Consider the following 20,334-nt stretch of genomic DNA (forward strand, 5'->3'; position numbering starts at 1 on the left):
CCAACTGTTAAGTTGGTGTTCCCTCAACTCTCACTTTAAGTTCCTTTTCCACGACTGTAAAATGGGAACACCACTCCTTTCTCACGGGGTTGTTGTAAATATAGATAAAATTTGAAAACATCTGGCAGCGGTCACTCAGTGCTACCTGGGAAAGAAATGAGAATGTTTTGCTCCCGTTTTTATGGCAGAGGAAACTTGAGGCACAGTGAAATTAATCACAGCCACTGCCCTGGGATAATGAGTGACTAAGTCAGAACCAGAATCCAAGTTCTATACTCCAAGTCTGATTTGCTTCCTCTCACGCTCTCTCAAAGGACTCTAGTGAAGATCAAGTGGATAGGACACTGCAAAAATGAAGAGGGTAAAGGGAAAAGAGGACATGGAGTCAATCAAGGGAGGCTTCCTGGAAGAGACAGATTTCACTTAATGACGGCAATGTTTAGAGGAAGTGGGAAGCCAGCAAGAGAGATCTTAGCTCTTAGTCATGATGTGGTTTTTCTGATAAGCTTGCTCGAGTTCCTGTGCCCAGAGAAGCTAAGAAGCTTGACCAAGGTCACACAGCTACTAAATGGCCCTGGCACAACTTGGGGGTCACAGCTAATTCCTTATGCCTTGTTCTGTCTCCTTGGTACTGGAGAGGGAAGGATAAGAAGCAGGTAAGCATAACGTCGTGGGGCAGGGGACACAAGGGATCCACCCAGAGATTCTCAGCCTCCCTCTGCCACAGGGGGAGCACTGTAATGCGAAAAACAGTAAGGTGAAAAGCCAAGGCCTCAGGGTCAGACAGACCCTGCTTGGAATCTTGGCTTCCCCGCTGACCACCTATGTGGCCTCAGCAATGTCACTTTACCTCTGAGTCTCACCTCTCTCCCAGGATTGTTGCAGATTCAGAGAAATGGCCTCCCAGAACCCAGCCTAGGGCCCGGCTTAGTGAGAAAAATAACATGGGTATTATTATTCCACAATGCCAGGCCAGCCACAGATGGGTTGGCAAGGCTGGACCCCCAAGGGACAGAAGTAGACTTTCAGTGCCAGCCACTCCCAACCCTGCAGTCACCGGGCGCAGGTGCCCAGCAGGGGAGGGACTAGCAGGTCAGGTCCATGATGCAATCATAGCTCCCTGCTTTTGCTAAGTGGTGAACCATGACCCTTAGGAAATGGAAAAACAGACCACGAACGAGAAGTACAAAACCAAACCTCGGTGAACTTTTATTTCTCATCATACGGAACTGGGAGCAAAGCCAAGATTTCTGTCCTTGAACACTGGATACCCCCCCACCCACAGGGGGACACTTACAGAGTCATCATGTCCCCTCTCGAATCTAAACCCCAGTGCTGGGGCCTCTCCAGTCCCACCCAGCATCGCTGCAGGGAGGGCTGAGGCCCGCAGGGGCCAGGCGCTTCCCCATGCCTGCACGGGCGTGAAATGTGGTGCACTGACTCGGCTCCTTTCCTGGCCGCTCCGCAGAGCAGGGTCAGAAGCAGCAGCATCCTAGCCCTTGCCCTTCTTCAGTCACCTCCGAACTGGTCAGAGAGGAGGCACGTCCTGCCAGAGGAAGGGCAAGGGAAGTCATAATTCACAGCTTATTTGCTACAGAAAGTGCCTGGGATCAGTCCTTGGCTGCTTCTGCCTCCAAGCAATCCACCGAAAATTGAGGTGAGGGGAGAGAAAGTGGGATGGGAGGGAGGGGTCCTTGGAAGGTCACAAGGGCAGACTGGCTGCAGGAGTGGGGGTCCCCAGAGGCCTCAGCGGTCCTGCAAAATTCGCAGTTTGTTGCTGGCAGGATGGCCTGGGAATCCCAGAGTGAAGACTCAGACGTCATAGAAACGTAGTCCTGCCCTCAGTCTGCGACTGTGGAAACGGAGATCAAAGAGGTTTGGCAACATAGCCGTGGTCACTTGGCCAGTGGCAGGGCCCAAACAAGAACCCTGGGCTCTCCTGCCTCTCTTCCTGGGCCACGTGCCACCAACAGAGGCTCAACTTTTTGGCAAACATCTGCGGCAGAGCCACAGGAGACAGGAGAGCCTGGGCCAGCCTCGGCAGGGCAGGCACAGCTCTGGGGAGAGCACGTTTCTCCCTGTCCTCTTCCTCTCAGGCATTGACTGTGGCTCCAGGGGTGGGGCCCTGAAGAACCTTCCCCATAAAGAAGCAAAATACAGAGAATTTATAATATAATACTCGCTCCTCTTCCGAAGGCAAAGTGACCAACAGAGACCAAACTCTAGAGAGAATCTGTCTTTTTGATGTGCTTGGTCTCTCTCCTGGGGCCTCGCACCACCAGGCGCGGGAGAAAAGGGTGAGAGGGCAAAGGAGGTCAAAGGAACTGAACTAGGACTGGGGTAACCAGGGAACAAAGGGCCTCAGGCTGCCTGACAACAGACTTTTGGGGAGCCGGACGCACAGACCAGCTGTGACCCCGACTTTCACATTGACAGGTGAATGGCAGGTGGGAGGTAATGCAATCTGGGAATGAGGGAGGAGGAGGAAAGGCAAAGCTGATTGGAGTGTCAGTCCCTGGAGCTGTTTGCCCCTCTCCCTTGGGGGCCAGCCAGGGACTTCCCAGTCTAGGAAGGCCACAGTGCTTGTGGTGCCTGGTCACACAAGCCCAAGCCTGCTGGCACACAAGTCCAAGCTCAGCCCATTTTTCCTTCCTGTGCTCTCTGTCTCTGTGGTCAGGGGCAGGAAGAAGGGCATGCCCCCTGGGGATCTGCTAGTCCTCTTCCAGCTCCCAGGGGCAGAGCTGAGATCCCAGAGTCAGTACAATGATCCTGTCCATCCCAGTGAGAAAAAGTGGGTATGGCTTGGGGGCTGCACATCACACACAAGCCAAGCCCCAGAGAGGGGTGGGGAGCATGGAACAGAAAGGGATCGGGGTCTGTTTCCAGACAGAAGTCCTTGCAGGGAGGAGGATGCGCCCAGGGTCAGCGGCTCTGGACCCAGGCCCTGGTGGGAGTCAGGTCATGTAGCGAGTGATGGCACGGAGGGCGTAGAGCAGGGCAGCTTGCATGCGGGCCTCCAGGAGCAGCAAGTTCACGTGGACCTGGGGCACAGAGGAGGGCTTGTGGGTAACTGATGTCACTCCTTCCCATCCCCATCCCTCCCCGATTGCCACTATCCCTGACCACTCACTGCATCCTGCCCTTTACTAGAGAGATGCCCTGACCTTTCCCAAGGTTCTGAGCGGTTCAGTGCAATGACTGCTGAAGAATTTCAAGCACATTCATCCCTATCATGACTCATCTCTTCATCCCCCCAAGCTAAAAACAAGAGCTACCACTGAGTACCTATTTGGGACCAGAGGTTTACATTCATTTTCTCATTTCATCCTCCCAGGAACCTTGAAATGCAGGCAGTGTTTATTCCCATTGTAAAGATAAAAAGCTCAGAGAGGCAAAGTGAGTTGTCCAAGGTCACACTGCTACCAAGCGGTAGTGTTATGATTTGAACCCAGGTCTTCCTCACTGCCACTGAGGACCCTGTGAAGCACATTCCCATTTTACAGGTGAGTAAATGGAGTCTGAAATCACACAGTGGAGTAGGTCTTGAGCCTAGAACAATACACCCAGGTGTCCCACCTGGCAGGACAGACTCAGTCTGGGGTACCTCATTGGGTCCTGACCCCTTGCACCCTCCACAGGCCGGGCTTGTCTACTTCCACTCTGCTCCTCCCCCACGGGCTGTACCTTCTCTGAGTGGCGGAAGTGCCTCCAGAAGAGGTTGTACATTCTCTGGGTGGTCTTCTCTGGGTAGCAGGCCACCGTCTTGATGTAGACCTTGAGGTTCCGCTCCAGGAGCTGGTTCACCTCCCCATAGTCATAGTCATCGTATCTGGATGGAAAGCCCCCAGAGCATCACTCAACCTCCGCTCCCAAAAGTGGCTCCTCTCCCTACCCCCACCCTACAGAAGGAGGAACAGAGAGAGGCAAGAAAAGGCAGAAGGTAGGAGGCAACTAGAAGCTTGGTTCCTCTTAGAAAAACAGCTGACGTCATATATCACAGGCCACCAGACTCGCAAGGGACCATCCCAAGCAATGCACAGAGAATGAGCATGTACTGAGTACCAACTACATGCCATGTGAACACGTGCTCATGGAATCCTCAAAACTGTACACTACTGTGTACAAAACTATTGTATAGTATTGTATAGTATTCATCGGGCTCATTTTATAGATCAAAGTGAGACTCAGAGAACTGAAGTCACTTGCCCTAGGTCACACAGCTGGGAATGGGATTCAAACCCAGCTCTCCTTGGCTCCAAGGTCATTTTCACTACTTTATAGTAAAGACCACGGAAGAGGGGGCAGGGGGTGAGTGCAAATATTTACCCTGGAGAAGGAAAAGAGAAAGAGCAAAAAAGGAGCTGGTGCTCATTTTACGGATGAGCAAACTAAGGCCTGGAGAAGGCAATTAACTTGTTCAAAGTCAAAGAGCAAGTCAGTGATGACAAGTCTAGAAGCCACTTTGTCATTCCCCAGTCCAGTGAGCCAGTGAGTCATCACAGATCAGTGTGGATGGGAGAGAGAGGTTGAAAACCGGAGGACAGATTTGGTAGATGAAGATACAGGAGCAAGGACCGTGACAGAGAGTGGAGGAGGCTGGACTTGAGAGCTGGGCAAGAACTAGCCTGTGCCACACTCTGAGATGCCCATCCATCCTTGGCCTCCTCTGGGTTAGAAACCTACCAATGACCAGCAAGAGGCTGGCCAATTAAGTGCAGCTCAACCCCCTGAGTGAAATATGATTTACAGCTAGTAACATACAGAAATACACATTTTCTACAGGGAACATGTACCTTTTTAAAAATTGGGGGATGTTTTTTGATGCTTCGAATAGATGAGAAAAGCAAGAAGAAAAATCATGTGTTCATTAAAATATGTTCACATTTGATTAAATGAGTAAAATAAGTGAAATAAGTAGGCAAGAAAATTTTTTTTTTTTGTAAAATTATCTATGTTCTAGTTATTTGTGTATGGAAAAAAGACAGGAAGAAAAAACAATAATAATAGCAGGTGGGATGACGGATAATTTTTATTTTCTTAACTTTTTGTTATCTATTTTCTAAACTTACTAAAAACCTGTCTCTTTTTACAAACATCAAATATATATAGGGGCCGGCCCGATGGCGCAGGGGTTAAGTGTACATGTTCCGCTTTGGCGGCTCGGGGTTGGCTGGTTTGGATCCCGGGTGTGGACGTGGCACCACTTGGCAAGCCATGCTGTGGCAGGCATCCCACATATAAAGTAGAGGAAGATGGGCACAGATGTTAGCTCAGGGCCAGTCTTCCTCAGCAAAAAGAGGAGAGTTGGCAGCAGATGTTAGCTCAAGGCTAATCTTCCTCAAATAAATAAATAAATAAATAATATATATATATATATATATATATATAAATAACCATTATAATTTCAACTATACAAAAGCAACTATGTAAGAAAGAAAAAATGCAATAGAGAAAAATGTCACAGGATGTGGACGTGGTTGTGGAGTAGTAGAATTTTAGGAAATCGTTTTTTTCCTTGATTCTTTGAATTTCCCACAATGTTATCAGAGTGAGATTTTTTAAAATAAAAAAATAATTGTTCTCTGTATATCCTTGACAAGAAATTTCACATCTAGGATTTATCTACAAGGACTTGGGTCTAACACTATTCAGTGTACGTGGTGTTCGTTAATAGTGAAAAAACTGCAAACGACCTAAATATCCAACAATAGCGAAATGGTTGAATAATTATGCTTCATCCATACAGACACCATGCAGTGCTTAAAAAGCATAAAAGGTCTATTCATACTGACAAGGAAGGTGATTCACAAGAGACTGTTAGGTGAACAAAGCAAGTTGCGGAATATATTGAGTATGATCTCATCACTGAAAAAGAAAAACCTACTCAAAAAAAATCAGAAAATACTTCGGTAACAAGATGAAAATGTAATTCATCCCAGCCTACACAGAGACAACCATTATTAAATAACATCTTAGTGTACAGCCTTCCACACATTTTCCATGAATGCATCCGCTTTTTTGTTTCCTTAGGAAAATTAGCCCTGAGCTAACATCTGCTGCCAATCCTCCTCTTTTTGCTGAGGAAGACTGGCCCTGAGCTAACATCCATGCCCATCTTCCTCTACTTTATATGTGGGACACCTTCCACAGCATGGTGTGCCAAGCGGTGCCATGTCCGCACCCGGGATCCGAACCGGCGAACCCCGGGCCGCTGAGGCGGAACAAGTGAACTTAACTGCTGTACCACCAGGCCAGCCCCAAATACATCTGCTTTTAGAAAAGAAAAAAAAAAGGGAACAAAAAGAAGATCCTAGTTGGTAACCAGCTTTCTTGTCTCTCAATACATTTTGAACACTTTCCCAAGGCAATATAAAGAGATCACTATTATAATTTTTAATAGCTGCATAATATTTCACTGAATGGATACATCATTATTTAAAGCTCCCTATGGACAGGCATTTATGTTGTCCTTATTTACTGTGAGAGAAGAACTGCTATTTAGAATGGAAATACAAATATAACTATATCTATATCTATATAGTTATATATCTCCTTAGTTATCTTTAGGGAGTGGAATTAAAGGGTTTCATTTACAAAGTTCAAATAGTCAGCACGTCTATTATTTTTTATAACCAGCAAAGAAATATATTTGCTTTGAAAAACAGTATAGGTAGGAAGAAAGGGAAAGAAAAACAAAGAGAAAAACAAACAACTGTGAGCTCAGACTGAGAACTTACAGGGCACACACACCCTGGATAAGGGGACAGGTGCTCACCTGATGCCAAAGACACAGTGGATGTAATTCCAGATGGCCCTGCGGAGCATGGAGGTGTCCACTCCAGTGTGCATGGCCATGGTGTTGTAGGTGAGGCTGTAGGCTGCCTGGAACTTCTCATCCAGCAGCTGCCCACCCTCGGGGTAGAGCCGCTGGATCAGTGAATAGCCATGGTCTTCCCAGGTATAATCCTGAGAAGCATGAGAAGGGGTCAGTGAGTAGAATCTTTGGGGCCTGAGGCTGGCCAGAGAGACTCTCTCCTCTGGAGCACGACCTGGCTCTCCATAATGCTGCCTCCCTACTGCAAATCTAAGCCGCTGCTTGGCCTGGGCCTGAGAGGCCGAGGAAGATGCACCTTGTTGATGACCTTCTCCCTGTGATCAGGATCCCCTGAGCTTAGGGCGCAGATAGGACCCTTCATGATCCAGGGTTCCCCATTTCCCTCCTGGAATCTTCAGGGAGAGAAGGTGCCCACCCCTGCTTGTTTGTAAACCCGGAGCAATGCCAAGACTAGCAGGGAGAGCCTACCTGGGCGCGGAAGGTGGGGGGTGCCTCAGCCCCTCGCCGGGTGAAGTCCTCATACCCAAAAGTGGGGTCTTCCACAAAGCACAGCATGTCTGGGTGTGGAGAGGGCTCAAGAATGTCAGCTGAGGATGTCAGAGAGAGATCACAGTGAGGCCAAGGCATGGAGCACAGAGGCCTCCACTCCTGATTAATCATCAATAGGGTGCCAGGGAATGCAGAGCAGAGGGCCAGAGCAGGCAAAGCCCCTTGGGACACTGAGTGGAACCAGGACTTCAGCTGGAGCCAGGCCTGGGGGAGAAGGTAGACCAGGCCCACGCACCTGGGAATAAGGCCCCCAGTGATAACAATAGCAATCACAGCAGTAGTAATTTATGGAGCTGCCTACCCTGAGCCAGGCTCCATGCTAAGAGCTTTGTTTCACTGTCCCATTTACCCTACACACCAATCTTTCCTGTGGGAGCAGACTGAGGCCCTGAGATAGGAAGTGACATGTCAGTGATCACACTGCCAGAAAAGTTAACAGGCCAGGACTCAAACCCAGGTCTGACCCCAAAGCTCATGCTCAGAACCTCTTGGAAGGGGTGGTTGAGACATGGCTGCCTCCAAAATACAAGAGGTGCAGTGCATGGCGGTGCCTACTCCCCAGCACAGACGGTGTAGGAAGAGGACAGTCCCTGGAACCGGGACACCTGTGATCCTGTACCTGAGGGGGTCACCAGCAGGCTCTCTGACTTCTCCAGCTCAAAGCGGCTCTCCATCTCCTCCTGGGATGCTCCCTCGTCCCGCAGCAGGCTTTCCTGCAGCTGCCTCATGCGTTCCATCAGAGCTTCCACATCCCGGGCCGCCTCAAAGCCCTGGAGCAGGGACCCAGTAGTGACCATCTACTCTTCCCTCGGCTCCAGGAAACCACACATCTTTCCCACACGCCAGGCCTTGCCGAATGATCATAAAGGCCTAGTGTCTCCTCTGAGCCAGCCACTGTGCTGGCAGCTCACATGGTCTGTGTTCCCCAGAGTGAAGTTTAAAAAGCTACAGAATAGACATGTTTTCTCTGTGCATCCACTTCCCTCACAGGGAATCCCCTCAAAGGGATTTTTAAAGTATCTATGTTATTATATTAAAATAAGCAAGGCCACCTTATAGAATAAGAGGCAAACTTTGTATTTTTAAAGGTGCCAAAAACCTGGAGACTTTAAGCCTATGGGGCTACATGCCGAGAAGCCAGTCACATAGTTATTTCATTTAATCCTCACAACCCGCTATGAAGTAGAGGTCTTTCTCCTCATTTCACAGATGAGGAAATCGAGCTTCAAAGTCAAATAACTTTTCTAAGGCCTCCCCCTGTGAGATAAGGAAGCAGTGGCTTCTACCGAAGGACCAGAGGCCACACCAGCTTCCTCTCCCACCAAGACCCAACCCATGACTTACCCCAGAGTTGTTCAATGGGTCCCTGCTGGGGGGGCTGCTCTGCTCACTGGGGGGTGAAGGTGCCTGGGGGGCAGGGCTGCCCTCCGGGTCCCCCTCAGGTAGGATGCCACAGCCAAACACGAAGGAGGCCAGCGAGTGGCAGTGGGTGAGCAGGACCAGAGCCTGGATGAGCTCCGCCAGGGACCAGCTGTGCTCGCCCGTCTTCAGCAAGGCCTGGAGAGGAAAGAAGGCCAGACTTGCTCAGTGCCTGCCCCTGGGCTGCCTGCCAGGCCCCAGCCCAGCCCCTGTGCTCCCTCGGGGACCTGCCTCTCTGCCCACTGCACCTGGATGTGCTCCTTGGTGATGAGCCATGGCCGATGTGCCAGCAACTTGTTGATCTCACTGAGCTTGCGCAGCTTCTCAGGAGCACGGTGGAGCCCCAGCAGCCAATCAGGGTCACCTCCGGTCTGCAGAAACTCGGCCATGTGGGAGCCCACCAGGTAGGAACACTGGTGGCGGGCGGCAGCCTGTGGAGGTGGTAGACAGAGCCTAGGTCACCGTCTTCTTTCTGTGCCCTGCTCGGGGTGGGCACCCCATGGAGGGAGACATCCCAGGACTCGCTGTTGCCTGAGAGGCAGGAAACTTAGGTTCTAACCCCAGCTCTGACACTGATTTGTTGTCCTACCTTGGCAGGTCACCCGACTCCGTTATGCCTCAGTTTCCCAATCTGTAAAGCAGGCACTGAAGAGGCCTCTCTTCAAAATCTAAGGTTCTAGGGATGATCAGGTAAAGCCTGGGCTTTCTCCTGCTCTATGCGGCCTCTCTTCCTCATCTATGGATCAATTCAGCAGGCCCACAGCAAAGAGATCTGAGGATAGAACCCCCACCATGTGGTCACCCCTCTAAGAGCCAGGCTCAGACAGGCTCACCATTATGGCAATGTAGTGGCGCCAGGAGCTGGCCAGGGGCCCATCTGTGTGTAGCAGCAGGTAGTGCAGGCGCCAAAAGCTGCTAAGGTAGTCGGGGTGCAGGCCCATCACCACTGCCAGGTTGTCCGCCCGCCCCGAGGACATCAGCGCCTCCAGCCGCAGGTGCTGCTCCAGGCTTTCAGCTCCCTCCTGAAGGACCTGCCAAGCAAAGGTGAGGAGAGCACGTGTCCCCCTCCTACCCACCCCACCAGAGACCAACATAGTCATTGCAGTGGGATTATAATAGCAAGGAGCCGAAAACAACCACCATGTCCAAAAAAAGGAGAAGAGGGGAGGAAAAGATATTTCATTAAGTGACTGAATAAATAGATTATATTAGTATATAGTATAGATAGTATATTAAAGTACAGTTTCTGCTGCCTTCCTGAAGCTTCTCTTCTAACAGTGCAAATCCATGCAACCATGGGAGGGGGGTAGAAAATAGTTCACGTTTCCTGAGGGCTTTCTCCGTACCAGGTCCGAGCTTGGAGCTTTCCTTGCATTAGCTCATTGAATCTTCCCAGTTCTCCTGTGAGGCGAATACTATTATTTTCCCCCACTGACAGCTGAGGAAATTGAGGCCCAGAGAGGTTTCATTCTTTGCTCAAGGTTACAGATCTAGTAAATGCCAGAACCAGGATTCAAATCCAGATTAACCCCAAAGCCTCTTTCTTTCCTTTATTATAAAAGAGGAGTGGTTATTTATAAGTGATAAAATATAAGAACACTACTTGAGCTTCAAATTCTGGGCTCCAGACATAAAAAACCAGGTGGTTGTTTGCTTTGCATTTACAAAGGGTGGAGGGAGCTAGGGGGTTTAGACATTTGTTAACAGCTCATTAACTACTTGGCCTACACGTTTAGGAAAGGAAAGAGGACAAGGAAACAAAACATTTGTCTTTGTTCATTGAAGGCCAAAGAAAAAGAAGGAAACTGTTGTTTTTTAATTTTTCTCTGCATGTGTTTTGAAGGTATCCCCCCACTACCAACCCCACTTTAGAATGTCAGCTGCATGGTGGCAAGGATTTTTGTCTTGTTCTCTGTTGCATGCTCAGCACCTAGGACAGTGCCTGACACAGCTTAATCCTTCAAAAGGTTATCTGCTAAATAAATGAATGGATGATCTGATTCAACAGATGAAAGATGTCTCTGTTGTATTAAGTGAAAAAACAAAATGAAACATAAAAACAACCAAAAAGAAAAATATGTTGTAAACTATGACCTTGGTTCTGTATGGAAAAAAGTCTGGAAAACAGTAGCAAATAGTTAACTAGCAGTGATTATCTCTGTAGGAGGTGGGATTACAAGAGACTAGAGCTTTCTGAAACATTGGAAATTTTTTAAATAATCAACATATATTACTTTTGAAGTCGAAAAAAACTTTAATATATATGCACAAAGAAGAGAAGATAAACATAGATAGTTCTATCTTCTTAAGGAAAAACAGGCCTTGTTCTGGGAATCAAAAGTTTGTTCAGGGGCCGGCCCCATGGCCGAGTGGTTAAGTTCATGAGCTCTGCTTCAGTGGCCCAGAGTTTTGCTGGTTTGGATCCTGGGCGTGGACATGGCACTGTTCATCAGGCCACATTGAGGTGGCATCCCACATGCCACAGCTAGAAGGACCCACAACTAAAATATACAACTATGTACCAGGGAGCTTTGGGGAGAAAAAGGAAAAATAGAATCTTTAAAAAAAAAAAAGTTTGTTCAATACCTAGCTGTGTTACTAACACTTCATCTCTTTGAGCCTGTTTCTTCCCAGCAAAATGAGGCTAATACTCCTGCTTTGCAGAGCTGTTTTGCAGATTAAATGAATCAGGAATCTGAAGGGGTGGTTTCACAGCCTCTATTTCAAGAGATAGGGAAAGACCCTCACCCACCCAATGCCCCATGTCCTTTCTTCCCAGGGACCAATTCCTAACCCCTTCCAAGCTTACCTCCTCCACTGGGATGAAGGCGCTGGGCCCTCGGGGGCCTCGCCGAGCCCGGCTCTCCCTCTGCTCCTAGAAGGAAGCACATCACAGTTCGTTGAAGGTAAAGGGGAGGACTAAGAGGATATTTATCTCTCCAGTTTTCTCCTCCTATGTGAGAGGCCATACTGAGCTTTCAAAACCACCTTTCTGGTGCACCCTGCATGGAGGAGTCAGGTGGGAGATATATGCCTGTTTGGTGGGTGGAGAAAGGGTAAGCAAGAAAGAGGGCTCACCCTACAGGCTGAGTTCTTCAGGAACTGGGCAGGGACCCAGGAGCCCCAGTATTGGGTGGGAGGGGCCCAGAGAAGGGAAATATATAGTCACCATGTTGTACATCTCTAGGAGGCCACCTTCTTGGCAGGCCTGGAGAACCCATACAAGAACCCCCCTCATTTGTATCCCAAAGCCAGGTCACCCAGTACACTAGATTCCTATGATGAGGCTTCAGTCTCTCTCAAATTGTCATCTCTTCTTCCCTCCCACCATCACCACCTCATAGACTACCACTGTCTTTTTTTGTGTGTGAGGAAGATTTGCCCTAAGCTAACATCAGCACCAGTCTTCCTCTATTTTATGTGTGGGATGTCTCCACAGCATGGCTGATGAGTAGAGTAGGTCCGCGCCCAGGATCCGAACCTGCAAACCTGGGCCGCCGACGTGGAACCTGCAGAACTTGAACCACTCAGCCACGGGTCCGGCCCCATACCACCATCTTGTCTGGACCACTACCCACAGCCTCACCAATGGTCTCCCTGCCTCCATAGCCCTACCCTCTCCTATCTATCCTTTACTAAATTAACAAAACAAATGAGTACATAAAACATCCTCCCTGAACCCCACCTCTAGGACTAGGAGCAGATTTAGTGAGTACATGACCCTGGTGGTATCTAAAGGGGGCAAACGTTCTGTAGCCAGAGTAAACTTTCTCAAGAGCAAATCTGATCAACTGGCTTAAAACCCTGCTTCTACCCCCTTAGCCTTCCAGATAAATTAGTGTCTCAGGCCCATCGCCCTCCCACCGGCCACTCCTCTTGCAGACCTAACTCTTATACTCTTCCAGGTCCGGGAACCTTCTTCTGACCCTCATCTGTGACCCCACAATTCCCAGTGCTTTTGCTTCTGAAAACATTGTCTTCCGCCTGACTTAGGGCTCCCTACTAGCAGATCACATTTCGTGGAGAGCAGGGCCAGGTCATTCATACTAGTCTGTGAATGAAGAAAACAGAAAGCAGAGAGGCGTGGAGGGAGCCAGGGCCGGGCGTGCCATGCTGACGCGAGCAGCTCTTCTGACGCGCACGTCCTGGGGCCTCTTTGGAAGCCACCAGTCACGTACTCACTGAATCTGCTGCTAGTCCTCGAGGTGGGGTTCAGGGAGGATGTTTTATTTACTCATTTGTTTTGATAACTGGGAGGGGGCTCTCAGCACTGGCCTCAGAAAGAGTTCACTGAAACCAGAGCCATGCCCTCCCTGGACAGAGACAGTGTCCCCCTAACTCTCCCCTTCTCATTCAAATCCAGACCTAGTACCAACCGCCACATGTCCGGGGACTACAGATGGAACCTTCCTTCTCAGATGGCCAAACCCCTGAGGGAGGCAGAGCTCGGGGACTCTGAAAGACCACAAAGGAAAGAATAATGGGACCTGGAAGTCAGTGAGTACCAATTCTGCCACTAACTTGCTGTGTGACCCTGGAGAAAGTAATCTAGACTCTCTAGGCTTTAATCTTTGGCAACGAGAGTAGTTGGCTGACGGCTCCGGCCCCTTTTGGCCCACACTCCTGGGAGCTACCAGGCCAGGCTGGTCCAAGTCCAGCATAGAAACCACGACCATCCCCATCACTCCCGCTTCGGCTTCCCTCCTCCCTCACCAAAGAGAAAGAGCCTAACAGCTCTGTCTGCGAGATAAGGATTGCTGACTCCACAAACTGGGCCTCCCCCGCCGCCGCCGCCGCCGCCGCCCAGGGGACCTGAGGACAGACAGAAAACCGCAGCGGGGTGGGGTGGGGACAGGCAGGGCGAGACTGGGTTTGGGGAGCGGGGACTAGGGGCAGGGGAGGAATAGGAAACAGCCTTGGGAGTCTCTTCTCCCTCTAATATCTGCCCCAGGAGCTGTGAAGGGAAGGAACTGATACCTGTGGTTCTTTAAGTGATAGGTCTGGGTCCACCAACATTTTCAGCCCTAATAATGATGGTAACAATAATAATAAAGTAGAGTCGAGTTAAAAGATAAGGGCTCTTGACCCAAACTGCTTTGGCTCAAATGACAACTCCACCACCTCCTATCCGGTAGCTATGGAAGCCTCAGTTTCCTTGCAAATAATGGGGATACCCACTTCCCCCTGGGTAGTCAGGAGGATTTAATGAGATCGTGCCCTGCAGCCCTGACCTCAGTACCTCCATCACAGTGAGCACTTAATAAAAGTCATCTATCATTAACCTCATCGTTATTTCAAACAAAGCCTATGAATCCAAGCAGTACTTTAGAATCCCTTTGAGAAGCTTTTAAAGAAATACCAATGCCGAGGTCCCACCTCCAGCAATTCTAATTTAATTGGGCGGGGCCCGGCATAATTTAGAGCCAGGGGGGAGGGCCATTGTTTTGCACCATTTATTGATCACTTTCTCAAGTATCAGGCACTGTGCTAAACGCTTTCCAGGCGGAACCAGAATTAATCTGCTCACTCGACAGACGTTTTTGATGACTCCATTGCAGGCAGCCAGAATACAGGAGTAAAAAGACAGAGTCAGCCTTCACAGGATTTACGATTTCATGGAGAAAGACAAACAAATGATGAATAGGATTTCAAATCATAGATTATATAAAGTAAACAACATAGAGCAATGAGAGTGTCTGATGGAGTGGTGGGGTGTGCAATATTTTAGTCTGAATAGACAGGGAGAGCCACTGAGGAGGTACCCTTTGAGCTGATGTCTAAATATCAAATATCAAAATGAGTTGATGAGAAGGCAGCAGGGCCTGTAAAGATCTAGGGGACCAGCAGTCCAGCCAGAGGGAACAGAAAGTGTAAAGCCTCGAAGGCAAGAAGAACTAGATTCTAATCCAGAGCTCCAATACCCCCAATGCTTCCCTGACCTTGACACACACAACTTCACGGGAAGGGGACAGGGCAGGGTCCCACTGCCAAGAGATGACACCTCCAAATCAGCCCTCCCCTATCCCTTGGGGTAGCGAGTCAATAATAACAAAGGTAGGGAACAACACTGATTACCGCTGGCTAAGCATTTATTTCATGTGCACTTTAAGGTAGGAGCTACGCGCACGTTTGCCTAGGTGGTCCAGCATTTGCTGGTTTGCATCTGGGGTGTGGACCTACACACCTCTTGTCAAGCCACGCTGTGGCAGGTGTCCCACATATACAAAATAGAGGAAGATGGGCACAGATGTTAGCTCAGGGCCAGTCTTCCTCAGCAAAAAGAGGAGGGTTGGTGGTGAATGTTAGCTCTGGCCTAATCTTCCTCAAAAAAAAAAACAGATAGGAACTACTACTAGTAGGGCCCCCATTTTGCAGATGTGATCAAGACTCCAAGAGGTCAAGTCACTTGTGGTCATCAGCCAGGAAGGAGGTGGCAGAGCTGGGATACAAACCAGGTTTCTGCAAGCGCAGAAACTATTCCCATCCTCTAAACTTCTCAAGGTCACAACAGCCCCATGGCTTTGTACCTGGGGTTCACCAGGAGAGAGAAGCCCCTTCTCCCTGCCACAGCCCCGGGGATCCGCTGCCCCCAGTCACGGCACCTGGCACACTGTGTTATTTCTCACCTTGAGGGCACACACTGGATCGAGTTCCCTGTTGTCACCCCGGTGTCTAGCATAGCACAGTACAATAGAACTTTCTGCAATGATGGACTATTCTAAACCTGCATTGTCCAATAAAGACAGAAGCTTCTAGCCATGGTGGCTGAGCATTTGAAATGTGACTAGGGCAACTAAAAAACTGAATTTTTTTTCCCTTTTTTATAAAGATTGGCACCTGAGCTAACAACTGTTGCCAATCTTTTTTTTTTTCTGCTTTTTCTCCCCAAATCCCCCCAGTACATAGTTGCATACTTTAGTTGTAGGTCCCTCTAGTTGTGGCACGTGGGACGCCACCTCAGCATGGCCTGATGAGTGGTGCCATGTCTGTGCCCAGGATCCAAACCGGCGAAACCCTGGGCTGCCGAGGTGGAGTGCGCAAACTTAACCACTTGGCCATGGGGCTGGCCCCTAAAAAACTGAATTTTTAACTTAAAAAATTTAATTTACCTAAATTTATGTGGCTAAGGTCTACAATATTGAACAGTGTAGGTTCAGCACACCTGATAAAGGCAAGATCCCCACCCCCAGTTTACAGATGAAGGAAGGGAAACCAGAGGGGGCAGGTAACGTAACCAAGGTAACACAGCTAGTATGGGGCAGAGGGAGAGATCAATGGTGGCTGTTGGTATAGTTCCAGCTGAGGGGATCACCCAGAGCAGCAGGAACACTGACGACACACAGCCCTCTGGGTAGCCACTCAACAAGGAGGGCTTCAGGCAAGTTGTAAAAAGAGGATAGTTCCCTCAGAGCTCAGTGTCTGGTTTCTAATTTAAGCGTTCACTAAATGTTTATTTTTATATTAGGTTAGGCACTTGCACACAGGTTCCATCTAATCTTCATCACTTTCAGGCTGGGACTGGGGTCTCTATTTTGCACACAAGGAAAGATTAAGAGTAAGGTTCCAACAGTTAAGCACTGACAAGTGGCCACTCTGAGATTTGAACTCAGCTCAGTCTGGCTTCCAAGGGTTCTGTCCACCCACATCTGCCTCTTGGAGTAGCCCCAGCCTTTATTCTTGGTATCTTATCCAGAGCCTGCCATCCCCAGGACTTAGCTACAGACACCTGTGAAGTCACTCTGCCAGCTAGGAAGGGACAGAGACTCCCCTGTCCCACCCCATGGACAGCTGTGGTCTGAACCCAGATACTTGTCTGGGTTCACACCTGAGAGGGAGACACAGCCCAAGCAGACTCTGACCTCCAGCCTGGTGGGGAAGAGGGTGAGTGGTGCCATAAACTCGTATGCCCACCATGGGCTGGGCACTAGGCTAAGCGCTTTACACATCTGATCTGGCTGATTTCTCACAACAACCCGGGGGGAAATAGGTCTGATTACCCTTTCTTCAGAGACAGCTCAGCGAGGCTCTTTCTGAGTCCTGTTCCAGACGGCACAGCTCAGATCTGACTTCAAAGCCTGCACAGTTCACAAGGGTCAGCTAAGCCACAAGGGGCAAATGGTTAGGAGCCATTATTAGGTGCTAAGAACAGTGCTGGGGATGTGATCTACAGAGTGTTCCTAGTCTAGCAAGGGAGATAGGCAAGAAACGGCTGATTACACAACCGTTACACCATAAGTGGGATAAAAGCTCCTACAACGGAGAAGGGGGAGTGGAAGAAGGTATGCAGAGGGGCCTTATCTGGCAGGGGAGGAAAGGCTTCCTCAAGGAAGTGATATTTGAGGAAGTGATTCTAGAGCTAACAGGGCTCTGAAAACATACTACCAGTACCAGAGTGACGCATCTGAAGGCCTTGACCCCTTGAAAGGGCATGTGGTAAGTGAGGGGAGTTGAGGGGGCTGAACCTTTGGGTCTTCCCTTGGGCCTTGGGCTTCAGGCTCTGTAAGTTCAGCACCCTCTGGTCTCCTAAGGATTCCACTTAAAGCAGACATCTTCCCAAGGTCCTCTTTTCTTGAGAGAGAAGAATATTTAGGGCGAGTCCAGACATCACCAGCTTTTCCCTCTGCTGACAGGTGGCTTCCACCGAAAAGCCGCTCCCTCAGGGTCTGCCCAGACCACCTGGGGCACCCCCTTCTCCCCAGACTGCTTCCCAGGCACTGGCCCCCAGAGCGATGGACCAACTCTCACCTCAGGCAGAAGGGATGGGCTCTGGCAACCCCTGTGAGACACTCTGGGGGAAGGGAAATGTGCGCTATGGCCGCATGCTAACAAGAGCCAGCATGTCTGATGCAGTTACAGTGTTCCAGGCTCTTCGCTTGGCCTTTGCTTGTCTTCTCAGTCAATTCTCCCAACCATCCCTCGGAGATACTATCAAATCTCCATGGGAGGAAGTTGCGGATCAGAGAAGTAATCACTTGGCCAAGGTCACATGGCAAGTGAGTGGGAGGGCTGGGACGGGAACCAAGAGCTCTGCTCTGCGGCTCCAGTGCCCAGGTGCTCTCAATAAAGACCATTTCCATTTTTTAACAAAGACAGGAAACAGAGAGTAAAGTGACTTGGTCAAAGTCACGCAGTTGAGAAGCGGCAGGAGCAGGTTTTGTTCCTCCACGTGGGGCTCCTAAACCGCGGTGGGGAAGGATAAACAAGCTAACAGATAACACAGGACAGGGGCCGCCCGGTGGCACAGCGGTTAAGTTCGCATGTTCTGCTTCAGCGGCCTCCGGTTTGCTGGTTTGGATCCCGGGTGCGGACCTAGGCGCCGCTTGGCAAGCCATGCTGTGATAGGCGTCCCACGTATAAAGTAGAGGAAGATGGGCACGATGTTAGCTCAGGGCCAGGCTTCCTCAACAGAAAAAGTAAACGCAGGACACAAACCATCCACGGCTGGAGGTAGGACCGCCAGAAACCATGCAGTTCAGAGAAGGGCAGCGAATTTTCCCAGGGTCACAGTTTAGGACTAGCACTTTGGCTCCCAGCCCCAGTAATACACTTGGCACCACTGGCACCATGCTCCAGGTCTGGAAACTAAAGAAACAAGAGAAACTCCCTGTGGTGCCAAGGACACTGGGAAATCCTAGAGACACAGGCCAAAGAATGAGCTACTCTGTGGGGTTAGTGAAGGAAGCCTCTTCATAGCTGTTCCTGGGCCTCGATTTTCGCATCCTGTAAAATGGGGCTATAGTGTAGCTCACAGTTTGCTAGTTTAGTCCTGAGGACTCAGAGAAAAGGCAAAACCCGGAGCCTGGCCTCTAGTTAAGTGCTTAATGATAAGATGTCTATTACCGGGGCGGCCCCCATCGCGGAGTGGTTAAGTTCTCGGGCTCTCCTTCGGTGGCCCAGGGTTTCGCTGGTTGGAATCCTGGGCACTGACACGGCACCACTCATCAAGCCATGCTGAGGCGGCATCACACATGCCACAACTAAAAAAATACACAGCTATGTACCTGGGGGCTTTGGGAGAAAAAGGAAAAATAAAATCTTCGGGGGAAAAAAAAAAGATGTCCATTACTGATGGTGGTGGTGATGGGGGGCGATGGGGGGGGGGGGGTCGGATCAGGCCCAGCCTTATTCCTAGCCTCACTGCAAAGGGAGTCCCTGCGAAACAAACTTCTGGGACCTCAGATCACTTAGTAGGGCGCAGCTTAATCGGCGCCCGGCTTCGGGAGCCGCGGCCAGGGTTTCCCCCTCTTTCGCCAGCTTTGCCGCCGCCTCCCCTCGCCGTGGACCCGACAGCCTGCCAAAGCCCCGGAGCGCCCGCGCCCCCACCTCCAAAGCAGGGGTGCAGGTGAGGGCGGGGGACGAGGTCGACCTTCGCTGATCTCTCTCAGGTGCCCCATTCCCGGCCCTGCGGGATTGGAGCAGGCACGTATCCTACCGAGAAACAGTCCCTCGGCCCGCCAGCCCCCGCCTAGAGGAAGGGACTCTGCGGAAGGGGGCGGGGAGGAGGAGTGGTCGGGCCGCTGCGGCTGGGATTTGCCTGGACTTGAAGACACTCTCGACAAGAGCCCAAACCCAAGATAACCTCCGAAGGCTCCGCTCTCATTGGCCAGGAGTCCGAGGGAGGGTTGGAGGGCTCCACAGCCCCAGGGGTAGGGACCGGAGAGGGCCGAGGCTGCCAGTTGATGCAACCCCATTCCTGGCTTACGCGTTCCACTCCCCCTTCCCGAGCCCGGGGGGCGGAGGCGGGGGCGGGGGGGCTCATGGACTCAGCGGGGACAGCCAGAAGCTCGGACGAGGCTCAAGGGAAGAGTGGCGTCGCTCGGCCGTCGCTTACCTCCTCGGCCCCGGGGCCGCCGCCGCCGCCGCCCCGGGCGAACGGCAGGTAGCCTTTCAGCTCCGTGCGGCACTCGGAGTCCGCAACGATCATGGTGTGCTCCAGGTCCCACCGCGGCTCGCCGACGGCCAGTGCACCCCTGGCGGGTTTGGACGGATGCACGCAGGAAGCCGGGACTGGGGCCGCTGGGGAGGTTCTAGAGCCCGGGCGTCTCTCGGGGTTCCAGAACGCTCCGAAAGCCTCGAATCCGGGCACGGCCGCTGCTGCGCTGGACTCTCCTTTCCTCCGGCTTCTGGAGCGGTGAATGCCCTCGGGAGCCCGGGACTGGTCGCGGCACAGGGGTTCTCACGGCCCGGAGTGCCCCTGGAGTCCGCAGTGGCCGGGGCTGCTTGCAGACCCAGCGCTCCTCAGCATCCCCGCCGCGGAACTGCCAGCGCTCGCCGGGCTCTGACACCAGCAGCGCCGCTCAGCCGGCTGCGGTCCCCGGGCGAGGGCGGGGACACAAAAGCCCCGCGCCGCAGCCAATCAGATGCCTGTTTCCCGGGGAGGCGGGGGCCACACCTCCCTCTGGAGCCGACAGCTGGGCCAATCGGCACCAGGAAGCGCCCGGGAACTCTGGGAGCTGTAGTCAGCCTCGGGCGAATGTTGCAAACTTTTGCAAAAGGATTTAGTCAGATTGTTGGCAATACCCGACGAGAGT

General features: G+C 51.0%; 1 protein-coding gene across 1 annotated transcript; it reads right to left on the reverse strand.

The window, feature by feature from the left end:
• Positions 1-1,184: 1,184 nt before the first annotated feature.
• Positions 1,185-20,112, reverse strand: SESN2 (sestrin 2). Its single transcript, XM_014853622.3, has 10 exons — positions 19,635-20,112; positions 11,613-11,678; positions 9,637-9,834; positions 9,052-9,234; positions 8,729-8,941; positions 8,004-8,154; positions 7,304-7,422; positions 6,776-6,966; positions 3,685-3,829; positions 1,185-3,041 (listed from the first exon to the last, which is right to left on the reverse strand). The coding sequence occupies exons 1-10, from the start codon at positions 19,725-19,727 to the stop codon at positions 2,955-2,957; spliced, it is 1,446 nt and encodes a 481-aa protein (XP_014709108.3). The 5' UTR covers positions 19,728-20,112; the 3' UTR covers positions 1,185-2,954.
• Positions 20,113-20,334: the final 222 nt, after the last annotated feature.

This window comes from Equus asinus, chromosome 5 (assembly GCF_041296235.1).
Source record: "Equus asinus isolate D_3611 breed Donkey chromosome 5, EquAss-T2T_v2, whole genome shotgun sequence".
NCBI lineage: Eukaryota > Metazoa > Chordata > Mammalia > Perissodactyla > Equidae > Equus > Equus asinus.